Here is a 26,959-nt window from a genome sequence, read left to right as displayed (position 1 = left end):
AGACATGTCTTTGAAAGGCATAAAGTGTTTTCCAATGATGAGCATTCCAATCATTTCTCTAAATTATAATATTTATAAAGCCTCATGCAAAAGAATTTTTACCATCTTCAACAACGTCAAGTCAAAAGTAAAAAGTTATTTATCAAAATCTAACAATATAGTTGGTACCACATTTGAGAAAATGTGGGAAAGAAAAAAAAAGGAGAATCAAAAGAGGAAAAAAAAGAAGGAAGGAAGTAAATCACCTATTTGACCATCATTAAAAAGATCAAGTAACATTAAAAAAACAGGTCACAATATTCCTGTTTTGGGTAAGATAAACATACTCCACCTTGTCTGTCCTATGAATGCAACTGAAAGGCTTGAACACAGTGTATTGAACAGTTATTAGAAGACTCTGAAAAGTAAACATTAGCAGGCATACTGGAGAAGACAGACTTTGAATTGATGATGAATATTCCCTGGGCTGAACTCAAGTCAGCCCAAATACAAAAGTGGACACTGGATGCAGAGAGAGTTCCAGAAGCAGTGCTCTACCTCTGGCTCAGAAAGAGGGGAAGGGACTCCTAATACTCACAGAGAGTGGGGAAAATCCTCCAGTTTTCTTTTTTGTTTCCTTTCTACCCTGTGCTCCAGTCCCAGGTCATCTTGTGGAAGCAAAGGGCAGGAATGACAGCAGTGGCAGCTATAGCATTAGCAGCAGGGGTCTGTTGCCCCCCTCAAACTCTGGGTAAGGGGAACCTTTCTGATTGGAGAAGCTGTGATCTCAAGAGAATAAGGAAAGCACCCATGACTTTTTGTCCTTCTCTGTTTTCCCTTTGCTTGGTTAATTTTTCCAACATATTTTTTTTCTGTTGTTCAGAGACCTGTGGGACAAGATGAAAAAGTCTAACATTCAAAGCATCGGAATTCAAGAAGGAGAAGAGAAAGAGTACACTGAGATGCAACTAAAATGGTGCTCAGAGGGAAATTTATAGCATTGAACACTTATATTAGAAAAGAGAAAAGGCCTCAAAACAACAACCTAAGCTTCCACCCTAAAAAATTAAAAAAGAATAAAATGAAGCTAAAGCAAGAAGAAGGAAGCTAGAAGAAGCCTTCTTTTTACAACCATAATAATTATTACTGTTATTGATTTTGATAGATATATTTTGATTTAAGAGTTTAAACCTTTCTGTTAGGTTGACTAAAAGAAAAAGCAGCTTATACATGTTAGGGAAAACCCCCCAAAAGTTCAATCCTATGTATTTGAGAAACTTTCTCTTGATAGCTTATTTAAAAAATAAATTACTGTGCAAAAATCATTCCAATCCCCAGTAAATGAGTATAAAAAGGTTAAATGAAAAATAAACCATGCTTATTTGCCACCCCCCAGAAAGAAAGAAATCCATAAAACAACACAATAGAAAACACAATAGAGACAAATTAATGAATCCAAAAGCTGGTTCTTTGAAAACATTCATATAATTCATACAACTCTAGCAAGAATGACAAAGAAAAACAAAGAGAAGAAACAAATTACCAGGATTATGAATAAAGCAGGAGATATCACTTCAGATACTATATGTACAATCCTACACATAATATTGACAGGTTAGATGAAGTGGACTAATTCCTCAAAAATTACAAACTACCCAGGATGAAATCAATAACCTGAATACTCTCATAAATATTAACAAAATTAAATTTGTAGTTCAAATCTCCAGGCCCAGATAATTTCACTGGTGAATTCTACCAAATATTTAAAGAAGAAATAACACCAACTCTACAGAATTTCTTCTAGAAAGTAGAAGTGGAGAGTACATGTCCCAGTTCATTTTATGAGGCCAGCATTACTCTGATGCTAAAACCAGACAAAGAAATTACAAGAAAATAAAACTACAGGACAATATCTGTCATGAACATAGATGCAAAAGTACCCAATGATATGTTACCAGATAAAACTCAACAATACATAAAAAGAATAATATACTGACACCAAGTGGTAAATATCCTGGGAATGTAAGATTGGCTTACTATTAAAAAAAAATCAATCAAAAAAATCAGTGAAAGCCACCATATTAACAGACTGAAAAAGAACATTCACATGATCATATCAATTCATAACAAAAAAGCATTTGACCTAATTTAATGTTCATTCATGACAAAAACTCACAGCAAACTAGAAAGAAAGAACTTCCTTAACCTGATGAAGAGGATCTACAAAAAGCCTACAATTAACATTACATTTCATGATGAAAGACAAAGTGCTTTCCCCTATGATTGAGAATAATGCAAAGATATTCACTCTCACCGTTCTTTTTCAACACTATACTGGTAGTCCTAGCCATTGCAATAAGATAAGAAAGAAAGAAAATCAAAGAAAGGCAGGCAAGGGGGGAGGGAGGGAGAGAGGGAGGGAGGCATGCAAATTGAAAAGTAAGGCATGGTTATCTTAAAGGGCTACGAAATAACTCCTGAGGTTAGCAAGGTTGCAAGACACAAAGTTATAGCACAAAAATCACTTGTATTTCTATATACTAGTGAAGAAACATTAGAAAACAGTTTTTTTTAAAAATTACCATTTCCAATAGCTCCAGAAAATTATATACTTAAGTATAAATCTAACAAAGCATGTACCAGATCTGTATACTGAAAACTCTAAAATGCTACTCAAAGAAATAAATAAAAAAATGACACCCCCTCCCCCCCAAAAATAGAGAGATACACCATGTCTGTGGATTGGACGATTCAAAGTAGTAAAGATGTCAATTCTCCCCAAGTTGATCAACAGATTTAACATAATTCCAATCAGGATCCCAGCAGGCATTTTTGGTAGATATACACAAACTTATTCTAAAATTTACATGGAATTTATATCCAAAACAATTTTGGAAAAGAAGAATAAAGTTGGAGGAAGTACACTACCCAATTTTAAGACTATTTACAAAACTACAGTAATCAAAATAATGGGGTATTGGCGAAGACATAGGCACACAGATTAATGGATCAGGATAAAGAACACAGAAACAGACCAGCAAAAAAATGCCAATTAATTTTTTAAAAAGGTGCAAGGGCAATTCAGTGGTGTTTATTATATGTCAAGTATACCTTTATAAAGCTGTGTTTTTTTTAAAAAACAAACAAAAAAACCCTGTGTGTGTTCCTCTAGCAGCATTTTTCTTAATTTCAGGAATTTCGAATATGCTAAATGCATGAAGAGGAGCCTTTGGGATTCACAGAAATGGAAAATTATTTGGGACACTACAGCTGTTCATCCAAGCTTCTTTTTCCAAATGTAGAAGCTAGATGAAAAAATGTTCTGTTACTGACTCCATGTAATCAGTGTCCTTAGATCCTGGATTAAAAATAATATACAAGAATATACAATAATACATTTCAGACTTTACCGCTGATTACAAATGAATTCAAGGGGAAAAAAATCAAGGTCAAAGTAAATCTCGGTATTGATAGTACCAAGGAACACTAAAGCCCTTTGTTATGGGGCACAAATGATGCAAGTTCCTTGAAATGAAATGACATTAGGACACTTGAGGGCAGAAGAAGTAGGCAGTGAGAGGTTTTTTTATGAAGCCCTAAAAACCATGCTGGCTTGGAAAAGCATAGTAGGAGACACCCACTTCCACTTGAGCTTACAGTAAATGACCTGCCTCAAATTGCTAGTGGCCAGTGGTTACCTAACAGTCATAGCCAGCAATTTGTGGGTGTCTGTCACATAAAGTCCAGCGAGAGAGGCAGAAAAAATGGCTAGTCAGCCCTCTACAAGGAACAGAAATGTATACAAGTTGTGTTTTAGAGAGTTATAACCATACCTTACATTTGCACTGTACATTACATATCACTTCCATGGGAGAGCAGGTGGCATTGTTCACATTTGGCAGATGAAAGCATAAGTTAAGTTGGCCAAGTTCATTCAGCTAGTAGATGAACAATGATATTTACCATCTTTTTGTATAACCTTCTTTAATAAAATGTCTGTTAAAACATTTTGCCCACTCTTTAAGTTGGGTTACTTGTTTTCTTACTGAGTTTAGAGAGCTCTTTTATCTATATCTTCTGGATAAAAGTCTTTTAACAGATATGTCATTTGAAAATATTTTCTTCAGTCTGTGGCTTGTCTTTTCATCTTATAAACTGTGTCTTTTGAAGGACAAAAGCTTTAAATTAGGATGAAGTATAGTATTTTTTTACCTTTTATAGATCATGCTTTTGGTGTCATATCTAAGAAAGCCTGGTATAACTTAAGCTCACAAATATTTCTTCCCATGTTATCATCAAGAAGTTTTATAGTTCTAAGTTTTATATTTATGTCTATGAACTATTTTGAGTTACCTTTTCTTTAATAAAGTCTTTGCCTTGCCAGGCTGGCGTGGCTCAGTGGTTGATCTTCAACCTATGATCCAGGATATTGCGGTTCTATTCCTGGTCAGGGCACATGCCTGGATTGTGGGCTTGGTCTCCAGTACGGGGCATGCAGGAGGCAACTGATCGATGACTCTCTCATCACTGATGATTCTATCTCTTTCCTTCTCCATTCCTCTCTCTGAAATCAGTAAAGATATATATTTTTAAAAGTCTTTGCCTTTGATGAAAATGAGAGAGAGAAGTATACGGAGTGAAGGATGGAGGTTGTGCTGGTACCAATAAGCACTAGGAAATAAAAACTTGGATATTCCCAGGAATAAAGATTTACTCAGTTCTATGGACTTGCAATAAATTGGCCTGCCACATTCTGTAGGTAAATAGCATGATACACTTGGAGAGTTAACCTAGGGTCCAACATTTAATCAGAATGCATCCAGCAAATATCCTATGAAATTAAACTCACATTTCCAATATGCTCTTTCACACCAGCTCTGTAGTGGACTGTTTGCAATGTTGGCCACCGACCGTTACCCTCACTGCACATACATACCATTCTCCCCATCTAAAGAGGTAAGGTCTATCCACTACCACCACCACCCCAAATCTAGGCTTGCTTTGTAATTTGATTTAACAAATAGAATGTGATGGAGTTATGCTGTGATAGTTTTGTGCCTGGGCCTTAAGCATCCTGGCAGCTTTGGCTCTCATTCCCTGGGAAGCTATCTGCATGTAAAGGAGTCCATTTATTCTGCTAAAGAAAAGACAACATGGAGAGATAGAGAAACCTAGAGAATGGGAGACTGCAGAGGTAAAGAGAGAAGCCCAGACATCCCAGCCATTCTAGTCATCCCAGATGAACTGCCAGATATGTTAACGGAGTCATCTTGGATCCTTCTGCCCCACATGAGGTGCCCCAGCCAATGCAATGTTGAGCAGAGATGAGCCATCCTCTCTGACCCCCCCCCCCCCAAACTGCAGAATTGTGAACAAATAAATGGTTGTTGCTGTTTTAAGCCATTAAGTTTTAGAATGGATTCTTACACAGCAATAGATAACTAAAACCCTCCCCAGGCTTCCATCGTAGAAGTCAGCCTTATAGTTCACTTACTAACCTAGACAGCTCTATTCAGCAGGAATCAATTCAGCAGTAGAAAGAACTTTGAATCAGAAACAAAAATCATGGGTTAAGTTCCAGCTTAGTCATTGTTTGAGTGAGTTCCCCCAAATGCACATTCAAAGACAAGGTGCAAGTAGTTATCTGGGAGGAGATCCTAGGAAGCACTATGATGGACAGGGGAAGAGAGATAAGAAAGGGAGAAAAGGCAGTGAGTTTACTGCTTAACAGGCAACTGCCGTGGGCAACTGGGGCTCCAATACTTCTGGGGGCTCTTCCTCCTTCACTTGTATCCCAGCACCACCCTTATGTAAGTTGTTTCCCCATTAAAGCTATTCTTAAATGCCAGTTTTTCATTTATTTCATCCAGAAAAAAATAATGTTGTGAGGGTGGGGGGCTGGTGGCAAGAGGATGACCCTTGCCAGCTAGACATGAGCTCTCAGATGGCCTTGCTTCTACAGCTACTTCACCTGAGAGAGTGTTTTTTCCTCTATTCCAACTCTCCTGTTAAAGACCCCAAAAGAAACTTCAGACAGAGACAATGGCACCGAGAGTTCCCAGGCACTCGGCCTTTAACTAGCAAAGACAAGATAGCATGTGGCTTGTGAAATTTTAATTGTGGCCATATTTTACACAGCTAACAAAAACTAAGTTAGAAGGATAATTTTATAAATGAAGGCATACTGTGATCCAAGGGAAAAGAATATTTTTTTTCCAATTTAGTCTCCCTCTATTGTTTAATATTATGAAGAGCCAAAGTATGTTCCTGCCCATTGCCTAAAGCTGGAAGACAGTAGAAATAGGAAACAGACAGGCACCTAAACCTGAGGAGGTCATCCCAAAGCAGGGGCCCTCAACAAATGCCAACTGTTGTTCCCACCAAGAGGCATTCCTAAAACCCTGGAGTCTGACTGTTTGCATTCAGCAGACAGACAAAAAGAGGTCTAGCTTCCAAAGTAAAACCAGACAGTGGAACCAAAGCATTGCCATATGGTCCTCCAAAGGTTTAACTGTCCCCCACAGAGGTCAACTGAGACACAGTCAAAATCCAAGAAATGAGCGAGGCTGCAGCAATGCCTTCAACAGAAGGTTCCATATCAAGGCACTGGCTGAGCATGCATGGCATCAGAGAGCTATAAAGCATGCTAGGGAGATGCTGAGCTGGAGAAGAGCTCACACTTGCACCACATTCATATTTGGGGGGAATCAAATTGCCTCTGTTTTCTGGAACATGAGGTGATTATGCTTCTTTTCAGTTATGTTCAGGAGGCAAAAACAAATCCAGAACTCACCCATTCATGGTGAGCTCTTGAGGTGTTAAGGCCTCACCATCACTTAAACAAAGATAGAGCAAAGAACTGGGCAAGAAACCTTAAAGATGGAAGGCCCCCTTTAGTGCTATTAACAGTTCAATCTTCCTAAATTGCCCCATTCATGGGGCTTGGGGGAGAGGGGGAGACTCAACATGAAGGGCGGCTCCTGCCTCTCTAATAAGTTTCTAGGGGGTCTGAGATATGAGGAGATACCAGGCTTCAAACCCCTAGGAGTTCCTCTCCCCTCACCTACAAGCCTCAAAGCTTCTGGAATTTTCAAATTAAATGACAGCACAGCATTTACAGACTCTGATAGCAAAGAATGAAAAGCATTTACATCTAGACTCAAGGCTGGGACACCACTGGCCATGATATGGAATGGTGAAGGAGGAAACTCTGGAATGAGAGGGAGTGAGCTGAGCTCTGAGAAGGAATGCACAGATGTCCTGTGCTGAGAGGTGCTGCCTGGGGACAGACCACAGCCTCAGATCTGAATGCTTCCAGAGGCTTTCCCGTGGCAAGAGCACCAACAAAAGCCATTTGGACTTGGCTGGCCTGGAAAAATGAGTTAGAGATTTGGATGAGGAAATTTTGTGGAGGAAGAAAGAAGAGTATTCTGAAGGGAGGCAATGTGCAATGTGGGAGAAAAATGTATCCCAAAGGCTGTTTCCAGCTTTCTTCACATGTTAATACACAAAAACCCATTTTAAAAAACACATGTTTACAACAGCCAAAAGTTGGTGGCTTTCGACTGAGGAAACTTCTAACCAAGTGTGCCCACAACAGTTGAGCAGGACAGATGTGGAGCAGATGATGTTACCCAAAGGTTGTTTTTAATTCTTCCCCCCCCCCCCCAAGCCTGCAATGGTCACTGCCACCAGTAAATGCTTCAGGAAATTTACTGTCATCTTGTCAAATGTCTTGTCCTGAAACCAAAAACACAATTTCCTTTAAAAACAACAAATGAGAAACACTAGTCTAATGAGATGTTCTGAGAAAATGTGGAGACATTCACACTAGTGGTTCTCACATTTGAGTGTGCACCAGAATTACTTGGAGGGGCTGTTAAAATACATTACCAGGCCACCTTCCCTCATACTCCGATTCAGTAGCTCTGGGGTGTGACCCAAGAATTTACATATTTAATAAGTTCCCATGTGGTGCTGCTGGCCTGGGAACCATACTTTGAGAGTTTGTGGGAACCATACTTTGAGAGTTTGTGGTCCTCACGATTTCTCCCTGTCTTCTCCCAGAGGGTAACAAGGTATAGTAGCATATCAATGACCCTGAGTAGTCCTGCAATCAAGAAACCTACTTAACCCAGCATTTTTCAACTTATTTACAATGCATTCTTCTGCCCACAGAACATCTGTAAACCTCTGGTAAGCAGCGCTTCAAAGAAGCCACTTTTGAAAATGTTCTACTAGGGATGTTCCTGATCAGCAGCAAGATTACAGGCTCCCGAAGAAACAGCAACCTGCGAAAGACAGATGTCCAAGTAAAGCCCTCAGCAGTGATCTGGGGTAAGGGTGGTGGAGGGCTGTGGGCAATACCACCCAACAGGATCCTGGCAGAGCAGCAGATTTGGAGAGACCCAAGCCTGCTGCCCAGAAATCAGGCAGCATCAAGGAAGTCTGTCAGCAGGCAGCAAAAGCCAGTCCACCTCCAGTTTTGGATTAGGGCACCAGGCCTTGGCCAAGAATTGGCAAGAATGAAATAGGGCCCTAGTTTCTAGGGAGTCTGAGATATCAAGAGATACCAGGCCTCAAACACAGAGAACAAGTCACTCGCTTAGCTGTCAGATAAATTAGCAATACCATATACAATGCTAGTTACAGCATACTGGCCCAGGCATCTTTCAAGACTCTTGGCTAAGGCTAAGAAGAATCATGGGCCAAGCCTCATGGTGAAGGAGAAGTAGCCACAGACATCTAAGGATCTTGTTAAAAAGTAGGTTCTGGTTTCTTAAGTCTGAGTTAAGTTTCAAGATTTTACAGTTCTATAAAGCTCCCAGGTTGGTTCTCCGTCTATGAGTAGCAAGGCCCTAGTTGAGGGGTTGGCAAACCTTATCTATAAAGAACCAGATAAATATTTTCAGCTTACAGACCGTACTTTCAGGCCAGTAATGAAACATACAGCCAGTCTCTGTCACAGCTACTCAATTCTTCCTTTGTTATCACCCAGTAGACAATACCCAAATAAATGAGTATGGCTGTGCCAATGACACTGGCATTAGAATTCCATATAATTTTCATGTGTCATGAAATATTATTCTCCTTTTCATTTTTCAACCATTTTAAAATTTAAAAACCATTCTTAGCTCACTGGTCATATAAAACCAGGCAGTGGGCCATATTTGGCCTGCCCAGACTCAGTTTGCAGACCCCTGCTCTAGATGACTGGTCCCCATCCCAGATCAGCCAAAAAGAATACACAGAGGTGGGGTCAGGGAATCCCCATTTCGTCAGACTCTCCAGGTCATCCAAATTCAGCCTGTCTAAATACCATTGCTGGTTTGGGAACTACTATTCACGGACTCTCTGAAAAGGTGGGAGGCCCCCTTTAGTGCTATTAACAGTTCAATCTTCCTGACTTGCCCCATTCATGGGGCTTGGGGGATAGATAAGGGGAGACTTAACCTGAAGGGCTGTGTGTGCTCTCCTGACTTCCCCGTTGGTGTCTATCTCACCCATCCTCCAAGGTGCTACTTTCTTCCTAGCCCCAGCGGCATGGGTTTTTGGTACAAAGACGTATAAGTTCCTGTGTCTTTAAGGGCTGGTCTGTTCCAGTGATTCTCAACCCCAGGACTAGGTTTTGTTAGAGAGGCAGGAACAGCTTTAATTACACTAGTGTGGATTTAAGACCTGAAGTTTTTTCTAAGACACAGCTTATATGCAGGGCAAAGCCATGCAAGGACCCTGTTAACCAATCATTAAAGATGCGCTTGGCTGCTACTGGAGGTTAGGCCAGGCAGGAGCTGCACTCCTGGCAGAAGTACTTAACAAGAGATGAAGTCAGGGGCCCTCTAAGGGTTGAGTTTGCTTTTAAGTTACAGGAGGGAGTAGGAACCTAAAGGCTGTACATGCTTATCTCAGGAATGTCGGAGACAGGAAAGGAAGTCTAGAGGATGCAGTAATGAAAGCAAAGCCAACAGGAAAAGGGAGAGAGGAGAGGAAAGGAGCTGTTGTGTGGTAGTTATAAACAGGCAAGCCACCCTGTCTTGGCAAAGGGCTGAACTCATTTATCAGACCAGTGCTTCTCGAATTTCACTGTGTATAAGAATCAGTGGAGGGATCTTGTTAAAATGCACATGCTAATTTGGTAGGTCTTGGATGAGGCCTGAGCTTCTGCATTTCTGACTTGCTCCCAAGGTGATCCAAGGATTCAAGCAATCAAGGATGCTGCCGGCATGCAGGCACAGCTTTTTATTTTGTTCTCCTTTTAAATAATCATAAGCTATAAAAAGAGTATGGGATCCGTAACTCTATTCTACCTGGGGCTACTCACATCTAGGACTGCTGCATATATGGTTATTCAGGGAGTTCCCTACACCCCAGCACCCATGGTCATACCCACCAAAAGAGTAAGCAGGGTCTCAAATCATCCTGCCTCCACTCTCCAAGTGTGGAATCCTGGGCCTGCCTCTATCCTTTTCCTACTTACCTGAAGTCTATCTCCTGACCAAGCCCCGTGTCCACAGAATTACATGTGCCCAGACAGCATCTTTTTGTAATTCTCCCAAAGGGGCTTTATGGACTAGCAGTGGCCCTGCAGCCAGCAATGAGAGAGTGGCAGGTGTCCTTAGGTGGCTCTTGCCAGTATTCCGCCACAGTTGCCAGAACAGACACTGCTTTCTCACTCAACCCTTGAGTGGAAGCTGTTAATGAGCTGAGATAAAATGACATCACTTAATCAAAATGACAGATAATATCAAGAGTTGGTGAGGATGGAAATTGGAATCATCATAAACTATTGGTAGGAATGTAAAATGGTGCAGTCACTTTGAAAAAGAGTCTGGCAACTCCTCAAATTATTAAGCGTAGAGTTACCATATGACCCAGCAATTCCACTCCTAGGTATATACCCAAGAGGAATGAAAACATATGTCTACACAGAAATTTATACATGAATATTCATTGCAGCATTATTCATAATAATCAAATAGTGAAAACAACTCAAACGTCCTTCAATTGAAGAATGGAAAGATCAAATGTGGCCTATCCACACAATGGAATATAATTTGACCACAAAAGGGAATCAAGTACTGATACCTGCTACAACATGAATGAATCTTGAAAACATTATGCTAAGTGAAAGCAGCCAGACAGAAAAGGACAAATATTGTATGATTCCATTTATATGCAATGTTAAGGATAGGCAAATCTATAGAGACAGAAATAGAAGAGTGGTTGCCTAGGGCTGGGGGTGGTGGGTGGGTAAGGAGTGATGGAGAAGGGCTGTAGGGTTTCTTTTGATAGTAATGAAGATGCTCTAAAATTGTGGTGATAGATACACAGCTCTGTGAATATGCCAAAAATCACTGAACTGGTTTCAATGACTGTTGTATGGTATGTGAATGGTATCTCCATAAAGCTGTTAAAAATGTTATCACATATCAGTTAGAGAACTCAAAGCCAGTGGCATAGGGAGAAAGCATCGACAAAAGGGGACAAGAACTGGCTATGGGATAGCAACTTCTCAGAACCCTTGAAGAATATCCAAGCAGCCCCAGGTTGAGACTGAGATTGCAGGCAAGTGCTGATAGGAGCAACCATGCTGAAATACACCCTGGACAGGAGCTCAGTGAGTGCATGCAGTGTGATTAATTCTTATCTGCCTATACCTGGTGCCTGGCATGGTGCCTAACATGCAGTGACCACTCAAAAGTTGAGTTCAGTACCTGCCTGTGGTAGAGTAAAGGGAATTCTGGAGTCACCAGACTGAATTCTAAACCTAGCTCTTCTTCTAACTCCTTGTGTGACCCCAGAGAAATCCCTTCAACTGATTGAGCCTCAGGAGGTCATCACTAAGAAGCAAGATGTTACATCTCGGGTGCACCTTCCAGTCTGAAGTTCCACAGATCCATGAATTAGGTGGCCCACACAGGAGAGCCTGGATGTGGGTGAGAGACACCTGTGGGAAATTAGGTAGAGCCTGAGACACCCACCCAGCAGGTCAGGACTAGCCAGAGGCGTGATCCCCAGCAGATTTCACTCCACAGATCCACCAAGAGCCTTCCAGGAGCCAGGTCCCTGCTAGGCCATGTGGACACAATATGAACAAGACTCCAGGACCTGCTCACATGGCCGGGGGCATCAGATTAATGAATAGCTAATGGTGAAACAATATGATTCTACCCATTGGAAAGTTAAGTTAAAATCTAAGTGGAAAGAGAATTTCAACATTGGATGTCTAAAGGAATTGGAGCCTTTGTCTGACAAATGCTGAGTCAGTGGCAACAAGTCAGAGTTCCTACATGGATGGACACTCCGGGGGCAGAGTCTCAGAAGGCGGGCCACACCAACACTTTCTCACCACTCCATAATGAGCCTGCCAAACCCTGGCTCAAATCTTACTCTGTGGCCTTAATTTAACCAGTGCTTTTGAACATTCCTGGGTCCTGGAACTGGCAGGGTCATTCAGCTCAGCCACCCACACAGTAAGTGGAAGGCCAGAGTCCTCTGTCCAAGGGTCCCAGGGTGCAATCAGCATTGAAGAGATAGATGTTCATGAGGCACAACTGGACAGACACTGCAAACAGCCAGTGGCGGCAGGGGAAACAAGGCGTTGATGCATGTGGGCCATCACACTGCAGGTCACTGTGAACGCAGGGAAGAAGAAACGGTGCAGCGATGTTTCAAGGTTAAGGCAGAAAGTACTCCCTAAATTCTATGTTTAGATCTGTTTGACTATTACTCATAAAAATAGTTTTAAACCCAATATACTCAATTTACAACCCCAAACCTCTGGGAGAATCCAAGCTATCATGTCCAAACCCATTTATCGTCTCCCTGGAGAACAATACATAAAGAGGCATCCAGTATGAGCTAAGGATTATGGGTGAGTGAATCATTCAGCCCAAGAATGAGTGATCCAGAGGTTTCTGAGGCCAGAGTGCCATGCAACAGTAAGATCCAGGTGCAACCAATTATCATTTGGAAAACTTGGGAGCTTAGCAATGCTACCAACGACTTTTCTCTTACACAAGCTTTATCCTAAAATCTTTATCTGAAAATCCTGCCCCTGGAACTCCCTGGAGTCTCTAAGTCTCCTAGAATAGTGTCCGAGGGTGATAGGAAATCCAAGAGCCTCAGCATTTAGCTATGCCCTGAACTGTGGACTGCTCAGATCGATCTTTTGTTCAGGATACTGTAAATTTCCTGACATTTTACTATATTGCATTCCTTTTTCTTTGGGAATTATCCTCTTGGAAATTCTGGTTAAATCCTGCAGGGATATTTGAAATATAATACGTTGATTCCCTGTTACACTTACTTCAATCAATCAATTTACAAATATTGACTAAAGATCCTCTCTGACATTCCCTACACTGGGCTAAGTGGGGGGTACAACCAGTTGCCAGCCCAAGCCTGAAGGCAATTCCAGTCTATGATTATGTCTGCTTTGTTTGCTGTTGCTTTTTAAATGAGGAGGACAGGAAATTGTACCACTGGTTATAAGAGGCTACCTGTTCATTGGTTCAATCAAATATTCCCTATTCTGGCAATTTCATCTTACTTTGTATGTTGATTTTTGTGCCCATTAAGTGCACGTTCTCTCATAGAACTCACAAAGATGATCTAGTGAGCAGCGGTTTTGAATTGGGATAGGGCCTTCGCCCCAGGAAAAGAACACCCACACAGATTTCTGTTTCCAATTTCAAAGTGTTCTTAGAGAAGCCCACAGGCCTCCTACTTTAACCTCCCATGGGCCTGTAGTGCTGTTATCTTTGGCATCAGCACCCAACAGCATCGTTCTTCAATATCCAGGCCCAATGTCTCTGCATGGCTCCTCTCTGCACTCCCAGGCCTGTAAACCCATTTCTGTTATAACATTTACCACCTTAGATAACTCAGTGTCTATTTCTCCTTAAGACAGAAAGCTAGTGACAGAAGGAATCCCCTCCTTTCTTCATCCTGGTATCCCAAGAACTCCATAATTCAGTGTCCACTTTGAAAAGTAAGTCTCTGGGTAGAGTCCAGGTTTCATTGGAGAGGGCAGAAACGGATTCTGTTTCAAAATTAAATTCAAATATCCAAGAGAAAGATTCAGGCTTAAAACCTCTGAAACAATGGCCCATAAAAGCTGACAGTCATGAGCTCACACAATGGAGAACCAAGGAGCTGTCCTCAGAAACTCCCTATGAACTGGAACTCAGGAGAGGTTATTATTCACACTGCTTTTTGGGAAGTGAATCTTTAAATCTGAGTATTAATCAGAACTTGGCGGCTACAATTCCACACTATGCTATAGCCTGGCAAAAGTAAACCTTCTTCTGTTTAAACTCAGTCTTCACTTTCAATTACACGTTTTAGTTGTGTTTTCTGAAAGGGTAATTGATGTAGCACACATTTGCGTTTACTAAGGTAACCATTCAACCTCTTTGGAAGGGGCCGTAGCAAAGTGGCCAACAAAAATAATAAATGCAAACTCCAGCTTGTGGCTGCAGTCGGTCTCTCATCTTACAGCCCCCAACAGAGAAGGTTATTGCTTCAACAGAGGGTGTTCATGGATTTAAATGCAACTTCTACAGCCAGTAAGCCATAATCTCTGGGCATGTGTTTCTCTCAGCTCCTTTTCTTTCCAATGGTCCACCACCTGAACTACAGGGAACTACAATATTAACTCAATAAGCACAAATATCCACCTGGCTCAAGGTGCTCGGCTAGGCACCATGGGAAATACAAAGAAGAGTAAGACATAGCATTACTCTGCCTTCAAGAGCTCAGAATCTAGAATTATAGGCATACCTCATTTTATTCCACTTCACTTTCTTACACTTCACAGATTGTTTTTTACAAATTGAAGGCAAGACCCTCCACCAGCAGAAAGAGTATGACTGACTTTATTGCCACCCCTTCTTTACTGCGGTAGTCTGGAACTGAACCTGCAATGTCTCTGAGGTATGCTTATATAGAGGAGTTCATAAATGATTGTAAAGTATGGCATGCGTGATAAATACCACAAGACATGAAGTGCCGTGGATGCTCAAAGGAAAGCAGAAGCTCCCCATTCAAGGGATCAAGGCAAAGTTTCATCGAAGTGGGGATGTCACTGGGAGATGGGCAGAGTTTGGACAGACTGGTGGTTGGGGGAAAGCAGTCCAGGTGCAGGAAGCAGTAATACCAAGAAGTGGCAACATTTCACTCAAGTTCTATAAAAACATGTAATTTATTTTGGTCACATTTTAGGAAACCAGATGAGAACTGTAAAATTAGGTTAGAAGCAAACTGTATAGTCCCCTGAGAACTTTTTAGTTAACTTTAGAGAGAACATGGAGCTGTTGTTCTCCATCTTTGAGTAGGAAAGTAAAGTGATACAAAATGGTACTAAATTAAAGTTGTGCCCGGCCAGGCGTGGCTCAGCGGTTGAGCGTCGACCTAGGATCCAGACGATCGGGTTTCGATTCCTGGTCAGGGCACATGCCCGGGTTGCGGGCTCGATCAATGACTCTCTCATCATTGATGTTTCTATCTCTCTCTCTCCCTCTCCTTTCCTCTCTCTGAAATCAACAAAGATATAGTTAATAAAATTAAAAATAAAATTTAATTAATTAATTAATTAATTAAAGTTGTACTTAAAAGACCAGAATCTGGCCAAAGAAAGCAGACTGAGTTAGAGTGACAGAATCTAAAAGTGAGAATGTTATAGTAATAATAAAGAGAGGGCTTGTATTTCAATTGTGAGAACTGATGAGTTGGGAAAGTTTGAAGATGGTGCTTTAACAATGGTTTCTGGTGTCTCTTAGAGCTCACAAATCTGTGAAATGAGAAGCAGTAATACCAATATACTATACTGAAAGTGTTATCAGTAAAGAAAATGCCAGATGAAAATGTTCTGCTCTCCCTAGCATTCTCCGTTTTAATGCAGAGTAATTTTGTTAGCTGATTACATGTTTTAAATCCAAATAGAAATTTCTAGCCTAGCCTGAGACTTTAATTGTATATCCTGAGCCAGGTGTTCAGTTCCTAATACTTATCTCCAAATGTGGCATTTCAGAAGGCTGCTTTGGCTGATATGGTCTGGTCTGGTTTTTGGCAAACCTCACTCAGCTTTCCTGATTGGCCAAACCACACTACTTTAACTAGCTTTCTCCAGGTGTAAGATTCATGGAGCCTTTCTTAGTGGCCATGGTGCTCATTTCCACCTTTGGCCTTGCTTACAGAAGGAGGTGCAGTGATCCTCCAAAATCTCAGATGTAAATAAGGTTTCATGAGTTTACTTAAGAACAGAATCAAAACTCCTACCCTTATAGGCATGCAAACACAATCAAATGCAGACAGCTTGGCTATGAACTTTCCACACATTTCATGGTGTGTGTTTTTTTAGATACTGTGTCTTTGCTAGGCTGCAAAGAATAAATCAGAGAGCCAGAAAAGCTGCATCAAATTCAAAGATGGAAAAACTCCAGAGAACTTCTAGGAGTGAGAATGGGAAGGATTTACTCTCACTCTGACAGATTTGCTGTTAAATCTCAGCTGGTTATATAACCAGAAGGCTGATGGGGCCTTAGATCCCAATCTCCCTTTTTCAGAGGATCCTGACTTCAGACCTTTTACCTTCTCTCTTAATGGAGACATGATGTCCATTTGCTAAGAGGGTGCCTCTGAAATGATCTTCAAAATCTGTCACCCAGCACTTGGCACCCAGCACTGTCACCCAGCACTGTGAACGCAGCTGACATGATTTGCCTCAGTACCTGCTGGCCTAGAATATCTCCCCTCCTCAGCCTTCCAAAACTTCTGGTTTGCAGTGAAATCCCACTTTTGGATTCAATAGCCCCAGCAGAGCACATTTCCTGAGAGATCTTATAGAGAGAAGCCAAGGGTGAGCTCAAGGGGAGTGCTTTGAAAGCATTTCCAATCAGCTTCTGCTCATTTGGGGTCTGAGCAGAGCCTGAGGGCAGGTGAGGAATCAGTGTAGGGGTTGGCAAGGAGGAAGGCACTAGCCTCCAGCGGGGGGACAGCCTGCCTGCTGGCAGAGGAGCCAGGCTAGCCAGGCGCAGGTCCTTAAAGACGGAGAGTGATGGTGCCCAACCTGGCAAATCCATGATTCTGTAGGTGGCTGAGCCCTGGCAGCAAGCTACACTATACAAGGGTAGAAGCTGAGAGAAAAGAGAGCAGAGGGCAGAGTAAGGGAGGGATGGCGGTCAGATGGAAAAAAGAGAGGCCCCTTGGCTGAGAAAGGCTCCACCAGATGTACAAGCAGCTCAGAGAAGCCTCCAAATTCAGAGTACAACTGCCTCTAGCTAGTTTCTCAACTTCTCCCTCTGCTCACCCAAAGCTAGTCCTTGTCCTTGTCCTTCACCTTTGGGTTCTTTTTTTTTTTTTTTTTTTTTAATATTGTTGATTTTGGAGAGAGGAAGGGAGAGGGAGAGAGAGATAGAAACATCAATGATGAAAGAGTCATTGATCAGCCGCTTCCTGCACGCCCCCGACTGGGGATTGAGCCCACAACCCGGGCATGTGCCCTGACTGGGTTCATTTTAATCTGACTCCTGCTAAAGGGGGTGGGGGAGCACACCATGGGAATGGCACTTGTCTGGCACTGAGGATAGTCTCCTTTCCACTTTGCTCTGAATCAGTTCCTACCAAACAGCTTAAACTTGCAAGAGTCAGCTCCAAACACAAATGTTCCCGTTTATCACTTCACACAGTTGTTTGACTGATTCATTTGGGGACGTGCAGAGAATTTCCAGTAGCCATCTGTATATCTCCCAAGCACACTATGTGAGACCTCCACCTCCATACTCCTCCATCCCTCATCTAGAATTCAGTAGGTTTGTTTTTCAGACCAAATATTTGCACGCCCTACAGTCCACGTCAACCACTTTCTCATTAACACCAAATTAGTGTGCTCATGGATTTCTTCTCCGTTCCTGGACACAAGGGTGCGTCCACGTTGCCCTGCTCCCCTGAAACTCTTTGCTAATCTAAGACCCTCTGATGCAGGAATAAGCTTGGAGGTTTTAAAAGGGCATTTCCAAAGAAGGTTTTGCCAATACCAGGGGAGCCCTAATAAATAAATACCAGGTTTCCCTTAGATGGTAGAGACCACGCCCTCCAGCAGCAAGAAGCCACACCCTCTAAGGCAGCCTTGCGGCTCCCAGCAGAGCCACGCGTGAGTAGTCCTCTTTCCCTGGGGCTAACCGAGCGCATGCCACATGTCACCACTCTCAGCTGGCACCTCTCTCCCAAAGGCGCAGACTTTCTGGGAATCCCCAGCAGAGGGGGGTGGGGTAGCGGGAGAGGGCCCGCCTGTGCCGTCCTCAAGAGTCGCTTCACTGTGACTGCGCCTGCAGCCTCAGGGGATGGTCTGGGACCTCGCGTGGGAGGGGGTTGGGGCTCCTTTCAGGACAATCTGCCAGCCTCCTGGGACCCGGCTCTGAGCAACCGGGTAAGAGGCAAAACTCTGAGTGGTGAGAAACTAGTCCGTGGCCAAACTTCTCCCAGTCGTCTCCTGCACCACCATGGGTTTGCTTGGACCCCAGGAACCCCAGATGCAGAGGGTAACTCGGGTTCCTGGCGCCGCGAAGGCTCTCCACGCCTGGCGAGGGGCTGACAGTCGGCTCTCCCCTCCCGGTGCCCAGACGAGAGCCTCCCTCCACGTCACCCCCTTCCCGGGCGGCGAAAAAGGAGTTCGTCGCAAACAAAGGGCGCCCCCCGCACCTCCATCTGTCCAGAGAGGAGGGTTCCCGGTGCCCAGCAGTGGGGAGGCTGCCCCGCCTCCGATCCTACCTGGGAAGCCGCGGCTCGGGGGGACTCGCAACAGCAGCAGCAGCAGCGCGGGCCAAAGTGCGGGGCTCCCCATGGCGCGCCGGCCCTCCACTCGGCTCCGGCGCGCAGCACGCTTCCCGCTTCCCCGAGGAGACCGACCAGACTGAGGGGCTGCCTGGAGAGAGGCGAGGGCTGAGCTGGAAAACTCCTCCTCTCGCCTCTCCCTCCCTCAGGCTTGGGGCCTATCCTCCTTCCTCCGCCTCCCCGGAATGCTGGCGCGGTTTGGGGCTCCCACCCACCCTCTTCTTTTTGGGCCAGTGCTTTTTCTGGAAGTGGGGCTGACCCCCCAGGACCAGAGCGCGCCAGGAGTATCTTTCTGTTCTCCAACTGTGAGCCTTCTCACCCGAATACACACACTGGTGGCCCAACTGCCTCCCAGATCAAGGGCCCCCAGCACAATGTCATCTGTGTAGGAAGCTGCGTGAGTCACATAGAAAGAGAAGGGGCAACCAAGGGGCTCCAGAGTGGCCCACTGCCGCAGGTTACGCTGGCCACACTGTCTACCAAAGAACCATCCAAACCTGCAGAGAATTTTTATGAGTTTACTTAAGCCAAACTGATGACAATTGCCAGATGCAAAATCACAACGGATTGAGAAAATGCTCCAGAGAATGGCAATTTTGTACCTTATTTTATACATTAGAATAAAAGGAAGAGACATAGGCAATTACATGAAATCCACTGGTGATATATTAGGGGGGAGGCAGGAGAAAGCAAAGCTGGGAAGTCTCTAGGACTGGATAAAAAGTCAAAAGGAGAGACACATACTTCTTTCACATTGGTGGGTACATGATACTTAATAATTTACAGCACAGAGAGATGGTATTCAGGGAACAAGAAAACAATGAAGGGTTCTGTGGTCTCCTGTTCTTGTGCCCTTAGGTTAGCCTTGCGGGGTCTGGAAAAGATTACTCTGACATTTCAAAGGTATTGTTTTTCAAAACTATGGCAATAAAAAACAGTCTAACATCATTAACAAACAAAGCCATGTTATCTTAGATGAAAAAAGACAATAGGCTCTGTCAAGGTAAAGACTGATCTTTGTCAAGGAAGATACCAGCCTAGGACATGACTACTGCCAAGACTTGCTTTTAGTTAGGAAGTTTCACGTTCAGACCCTCCGATGTAGTTATTTTTGGTCTCTGAGTTTGTAAGGCCCGCCATGTAGTTTTCCCAAGCCTGTCAGGTTTAGTAGGTGGTCCCTTTTTCATCCACAACCCTCATGACCATGCCCCAAGCTCTGTTTATCACTACGTCCATTTTATCCAAGAAGAAACCCACATTTAGAAATTGCCCAGGTTCACTTTTATGGGCAGAGTGGGATTTGAACTTAGGTGTGTGCTTCTGCTGATGCCAAGTCAACACTACAGCGTTTGTGTTTCTCTCTTGTAAAGGAATGACTCAAGGGCTGGACCCACTGCATGCTTGTTGCACTGAGGTTCGGAATGCGGCTTCAGGCTCTTCCCAGGGTGAAGACAAGGCAGAGAAAGTTCCCTGTTTCCATCACAGCCTTGGGAATCCGGCTGTTGTTTCCTGCAACCAGATTTCCCCATTACCTGGGTTGTTCTCAACCACCCAAGGACACCATGACAGGCCTGGAGCCTCCACCTTGTTATCTGGCATCAGGATAGGGTTTTTCGGCTGCCTGCATGATGGATCTGGTTTCTCTGAGGCTTTTTCAAATGTTTTGTTTTGTTTCAACCCATAAGGCAGAACCTCACCCCTTTCCTATCCAAAGGAGATCTCAGCTAAGGTAGATTCCAACGAGGGCTGCTGCATTAGATTGCGAGGTTTGGGCACTGCACAAAGGTACCTGGAGGAAGGGGCAAGTGGGAACGTAAATCCAGTTGCATCTGGGTTCACTGAGCCCTGTGCCTTGGCAGGGGACACACACATTGTGGAAGGACTCCTTTCTACTTGCCACAGCAGTCTTGCCCATTAGCTAGGCTAAGGGCCTTGGGAATATCCAATCCATCAGAATGTTTTCAAATTCTTTTATCTACAGGGTGTGCTCATTTACCACTTCTCACAAGAGCTCCCAACTTTAACTTCCATCTTATCCTCTCCAGTGTTTCTGGGGCTTTTCCCCATATACCCTGAGTTTTCTCCATTGCTGCTACCTCCTCAAGGAGCCAACAACCTTCAATAATCCTCAAGAAAAATGAGAGAGGTCAGCTTCATTTGTGGCCTCCATTAGACCAGGCACTTTGGGGAGTGGTTTTTCAATCCAGTCCACACACAAGGGGAGGAGGGAGCCTTCATGGAAAATACCATATCCGGACTGGACCCCAGACCAATGAAACTAGAATCTTTAGGGTTGTGGCCTGGAGTTTGATCCAATGCATATTTTTGTGCCCCTACAGAGTGGTGCAGGTTTTAGAATAGGATAAGTCCTAGGCCAGGGTTTCTCAGCCCAGGCTATTAACATTTGGGGCTCAATACTGCTTTCTTTGTTGGGGAGGTGGCTGCTCTGTGCACTGAAGGATAGTTAGCACCATCCCTGGCCCAGATGTCAATAGCAACCCCTTATTTTCTAAGTTGTGACAATAAGAAAATGTCAAATAGCCCTCTATGGGAAAACTGGCCCCCAGCTGAGAACCACTGTTTTAGGCCCACGAGCAAAGGTTAATGTGCATCTAGAATTCTAGATCCAGGTTGTGTGTCCAGCGGCCTTTCTCTCCTATATCACATCTGAAGCAAGCTCTCCTCACAACAACCAACATCAATTCTCTTACTGCGATGAGAAGGAACACCTGGCTTTCTCCTAGGACCTGAGTCTGGTGAAATACAAGAAACACCACTCTTAGTGTTAAGTGTTGCTCTCTTTGCTATCTTAGAGCAAACTCTAATCCGATATTATTCTTATTAGTAGTAGTGGTAGTAGTAATTATTATTATTCCAGGCCTCTCTCTGATAGAAAGGATGAGGCCAGAGGGAAGATGAGGGGAAGAGGTTATCAATTTATCCCACAATACCTTGGTAGACAATAGGCTGGTTAAGTAAATTCATAATCTGTCAAACAACTGAACCCAGAAGATGGGGTAATGAGTTGACGGAAACATAAAGAGAAGTCACGCAGGGAGTGCCACAGAGCTATAATCTCATTCTTGTTCTGCTTTAGATAACTATTAATTGGATAAAAAAGACATTGCTGGCATGAGACATAGACATCGGTTCCAAACATCTCTACAGGCAGAAATGCTGCATTGACTCTGAACAGTAAATAAGGATACATACGATGTCCTACATTAGATCTCGAAAACCAACCACACGGATACAGAGTAGGGGAAACGTGGTTTCCCAGTATTATCTGTGAGAGTGCAGCCTAGCTGCCCATAAGCTAAGAAAGATGTTTCAGGCACCGCAGGGCTGTACTCACAGTGCCTGTTCTGTCCTCTGAAGCATTCCTGGGAGATGGGTAAAGTGCCAGAGGTGAGGAGAAAGAAACACAGGCTTCAAAGTCTGGCAGGGGGAGTGGAGGTGTCTTTCCAATCTGTGCCATGTGGAGAAGTTTGGATTAAACATCACAGTCTTGTCCCCCGAGTCAGAGCAGAATGAACCACAGTAGAAGAGGAAAAGGATTACCAGAATTCACCTCCACTTAATTCCTTGAGCTTGTCTAATCAGAGATGGTATTGAAGGAGAAACTGTCAGCCACCTACCTACTGCAGGAGAGAGATTTTCTGAGAGCCCTTCCCTCCCTGTGCCCCTACAATCGTCCCACACCTCCTCATTCTCCCACTCTTTCAAACCAGTTCTTCTCTTTCCTCATCCTTTCAGAGTAAAGAACCTGAAGTTTAAGGGGAAAACTGGTGGCTCACTGTCCCTTGGGAAATGGGCTGTGTTGCCAGAGCCCGCCGGCAGAGTCGAATGGTCCTGAGAGTAGGGGTGAGGATGGAGAAAAGACAGACACAAAAAAGATGGGATCGGGAGGACTGCAGCTCGTGATGGCTGCAGCCCCGAGTTTATTTTCCAAGCTCAATTTATACCAGCTCTGTTGTTTTTGCTGAATAGCACCCTGCCCCGCATTCCTTCCCCTTGCCCGATACAAAGTAGTTCTCTCCAGGCTGCACAAACACACCTTCAGCGTAAACACCCTGCCTCCTGCAGGAGCTCAGACCTTGGTAACTATCTTTGTCTCGGCTTCTAATAGGGACTTGTTGGGAAGGATTGAGTCCTTGGCTCGGTATGTAGCTTGACTGTCCCTTAACCCTTCAGGCCAGGGCCAGCTTCCTAATAAGCCTTTCTAGAATTTAAGGCCGCAAGCTAAATTAGTATCGCCTTGGTGCCTCAAGGTCTGGGTCAGGGAGCAGGAGAGCACCTCTGCAGCTCACCCAGGCAGCTCCTCTGGGCCTGGGGCCACAGCAGCTCATCCACATCTCCCTGGGAGCAGGGGAGCACCTCTGCAGCTCACCCAGGCAGCTCCTCTGTGCCTGGGGCCACAGCAGCTCATCCACATCTCCCTGGGAGCAGGGGAGCACATCTGCAGCTCACCCAGGCAGCTCCTCTGGTCCTGGGGCCACAGCAGCTCACCCACATCTCCCAGGGAGCAGGGGAGCACATCTGCAGCTCACCCAGGCAGCCCCTCCGTGCCTGGGGCCACAGCAGCTCACCCACATCTCCCAGGGAGCAGGGGAGCACCTCTGCAGCTCACCCAGGCAGCTCCTCTGGTCCTGGGGCCACAGCAGCTCACCCACATCTCCCTGGGAGCAGGAGAGCACATCTGCAACTCACCCAGGCAGCCCCTCCGTGCCTGGGGCCACAGCAGCTCACCCACATCTCCCAGGGAGCAGGGGAGCACCTCTGCAGCTCACCCAGGCAGCTCCTCCGTGCCTGGGGCCACAACGGCTCCCCATAGATGTGTGTATGTATTAGAGTCAGGAAGATAAGTTTGATGTGTGTATTAGACTTGAAATAAGTAACTCCATGTTGTGTGACTGAGTGTAACTGTGAGGCCTGCTGCCACGATAAGATTAACACTTTGTAGCCCCGGCCTCCAACCAGCCCCCCGCGCTCTGTAGGACCCCATAAGACACACTGAAGACGCACCACACCCTTCGACTGAACTGTTAAAAGCAGGGGCTTTTCAGCCACATCCTCGGACGCTTGTCTGCCCTCCACAGGCTTCGTCCCCAGCTCCGGGAAAGCTGCCCCTGCCTTGCTCTGCCCCGCACCTCTCTGCGGGAGCTTCCAGAGGGCTGCGGTGACCGACGCCGTCGCGGCCGCACCCCCGAACCCCATGAGTGTGTCTTTCTGCGGATCCTCCGGGTGGCCTGCTGGTGCCGAGAACCATCGGGAACTGGAAAAGAAACCCTGTGTGATTTGCTTCATGTTCGCCTCTGTCTCCCTTCTTGAGCTTGAGTTATTGGCTCGGTCTCAGTGAACCAAGTGTCTCTCGACCCTCACGGTGGTATAGCCACGTATCGGGAGCTAGACCACCTGCGTAGACGTCTCCAGGGAAACTGGGACAATTGGCGTAGTGGGCAGGATACGCAGGATTTTATTTTTACATCAGGATATAACCTGTTGGTGTGTATTACAGATGAAGACACACATTCTAAATTAATTCTAGACTTTGAATTTTATGTCAGCTCAAAAAAAATTTTAATTGGATATACCCAGAATTAGCTGTACCAATTTGAAACTTATCTTCCTGACTCTAATACATACACACATCTATTTCTATAACAGGCTGGCATTTCTCGAAGTCAAGGAGACACTCAGGAGTTATGCAATGTAGGGCAATGCTTCTCAACTGTCTCTGGTAAAGGACTATTACTTTAAATTTTCCAGTCCATCCTTGATCAATGTTTTTGTAAAATTAATAAATATGACTCATTAGAAAAATAAAATGGAAAAAAAGTCAGAGAGCAGCCTAGGTCCAAGGACTACACTTTGAATAACAGCTATCATGGATTTAGTCTTTGACATACTGCACCTATATAAACTACAGACTAAACTAGATTCTCCAGGTTTCTGAGAACTCAAGACTAGAAGGACAAGAGATTTTATTTCAGTCTATTGGAATAATGCTGAATGAATGCCAGAAGGCTAGGGTGAGTTGAGCTGGTACTTGTGCTCACTGGTGTCTGTTAAAAATCTAGATCAGAGAGGGTTAAGGTAAGAATGCTCAAGGTCAAGATGAAAAAAAATAAGGACAGTCCAAGAATGGTATCTGTTTACAATCCCCTGACTTAAAGAGATTTCTTCTCTTTCAGGGATAGTCAGAATGAAACGACAGAAGCTCTAGGGGATGAAAACATTCTGCAGCATAAAGGAAAGGGAATATTTTTACCTTAAAGACTCAAAGGAAAACAGCTCTTTATGAAAAAAGCTACAAAAAAGGAAAAACAACTTTAAAAAATATCAATTTGGCGTATTCAGTAAAAGAGTCAAGGAAAATGCCTTTATAAAGTAGGAATAGAAGGTCATACAGAGAATTGAGAAATGCAGGCATCCCTCAGATATATTCCAGTTTAGTTCTAGACCAGTGCAATAGTGAGTCGTATCATTTGCTGGTGGAGGGTCTACCCTTTAACTTGTAAAAAAAATGCAACATCTGTGAAACACAATAAAGTGCAATAAAATGAGATATGCCTGTATAGGAATGCAGAGATTAAAAAAGGAAATGAACAACTTTCAGTTTCAATTGCCACATGCTTGGAAGTCATCATTTCTATCCGGACAAGAAAAGCTGGGCAAACAGAAAAATCAATGACTTTTCTCAAACTCGACAAAGAACTGAGTTTTCAGGGCAAATAGCCACCCATCACTATCTGGGAAGAGAGGCATATCCAGAAAGTCACAGCTAAGATGCGCAGGTAGGAACCCTTATGTGGCAATTTAGAAACATTGTTGGCACCTGAGAGTGGACTAATCTGATGGTGAGAAGCTCCTGGGGCTGAAGTCATAACAGGGCCCACCCTTGCAGTAGGCTTTACCTCCAAGAACCCTACTAGGCTTTCACGATAAAGGTGCAATAAAGACCCATTCTGCTCTGGGAGGGAAAGGGGAAGAGTTATTGTTCTGAAATCTGCTCAGAGACTTCTCCATTAAAAAGAACTACTCTACAAGGGCAGAGCTTTATCTCACCTTGAGGAGGACATTTTCCTTACTTGTCTTGATGATGAATTCCCAGAAAAACATTACTTGGGGAACTAGTTTTGGAGAGGGGCTGTCAACTACAGACACTCCAAATCTTGGTTATAGGTGTGGTTAGATGAATCAGGCTGGGTGACTAAAACTTTTTCCCCAACCCACTGTAATTAGGGGGGGGTAAGCACAAGTTCCATCCAGGCCAATCAGAGGCTTGCTCAGAGATTTTTAAAACAGAATTCCTTTTATTTTCCTCTTTGGTTAGGCATTGTATAAATGTGACCTAAGAAATGCTAGTTTTCTTTTGGGCTCGGAACGAGAGAAGACTGCAATATGTCCAGGCTTCTGTGCAAGCTGCTTTGCCACTTGGGCCATATGATCTAGGCCATTTAGTGGTGCTCAGATGTCACTAGCAGATAGAGATGCATTTTGAAGTCTTTGGCAAAATCCTAAAGGTGAAGGAAAACCTGACCCTTAGAATTTTGTAGCAAATCCCTTCCATCCTTTGTGAATAATGACTCTCCTTTTAATAAACAACTTTTGGCTTGCCACTGGCCTTAGTAGACTGAATGCTTAACCATGAGCCATCATGTTGCCATTTAACCTGAGCTACCCATCACGAACTGAGTGTTGTCCAACTGGCTGAGCCATACAGTTGGGTGTGCATAGTGACACTCCACTATCAAACGGAAGGTGTATACATGTAATCAGGTTTGAGCAAGTCTTGAAGGCACAAGTAAGTTGTATTAGGAAGTGGCCCAAATGCCCATGGCTCCTACTTCAGCTACACTGCCTTCCCTCTTCCAGCCCAGATCTCTGTCCTGATGGAGCATTCCCTATGAACAGCTGACTGAGGAACAAAAACCTCAGGCCTGGTTTACAGATAGTGCTGCATGGCATGCAGGTGCCACCTGAAAGTGGAGAGTCGCAGTACTACACACCTACCCTATGACAGTCCTGAAGGGCAACAGTGAGGGGAAATTCTCCCAGCAGCCAAGACTTTGAGTAGTCTACCTGGTTATTTGAATAGACAATTGGATATGGGTTTTCCTTCTCTGTCCGCATGCTTCTACCA

At 44.1% G+C, this 26,959-nt stretch overlaps 1 protein-coding gene across 1 annotated transcript in view; it reads right to left on the bottom strand.

The window, feature by feature from the left end:
- Positions 1-18,849, bottom strand: part of SRPX (sushi repeat containing protein X-linked) — an 88,007-nt gene extending 69,158 nt beyond the window's left edge. Inside the window, exon 1 of the mRNA XM_016197021.2 lies at positions 18,751-18,849. Within this exon, the coding sequence (XP_016052507.2) occupies positions 18,751-18,823 (73 nt within the window). The 5' untranslated portion in view covers positions 18,824-18,849. The remainder of the gene's footprint in view (positions 1-18,750) is intronic.
- Positions 18,850-26,959: the final 8,110 nt, after the last annotated feature.

Source organism: Miniopterus natalensis, chromosome X, assembly GCF_054644295.1.
Source record: "Miniopterus natalensis isolate mMinNat1 chromosome X, mMinNat1.hap1, whole genome shotgun sequence".
Classification (NCBI taxonomy): domain Eukaryota; kingdom Metazoa; phylum Chordata; class Mammalia; order Chiroptera; family Miniopteridae; genus Miniopterus; species Miniopterus natalensis.
The sequence above is the reverse complement of the archived record's forward strand: the minus strand, read 5'-3'. Positions and strand labels throughout refer to the sequence as shown.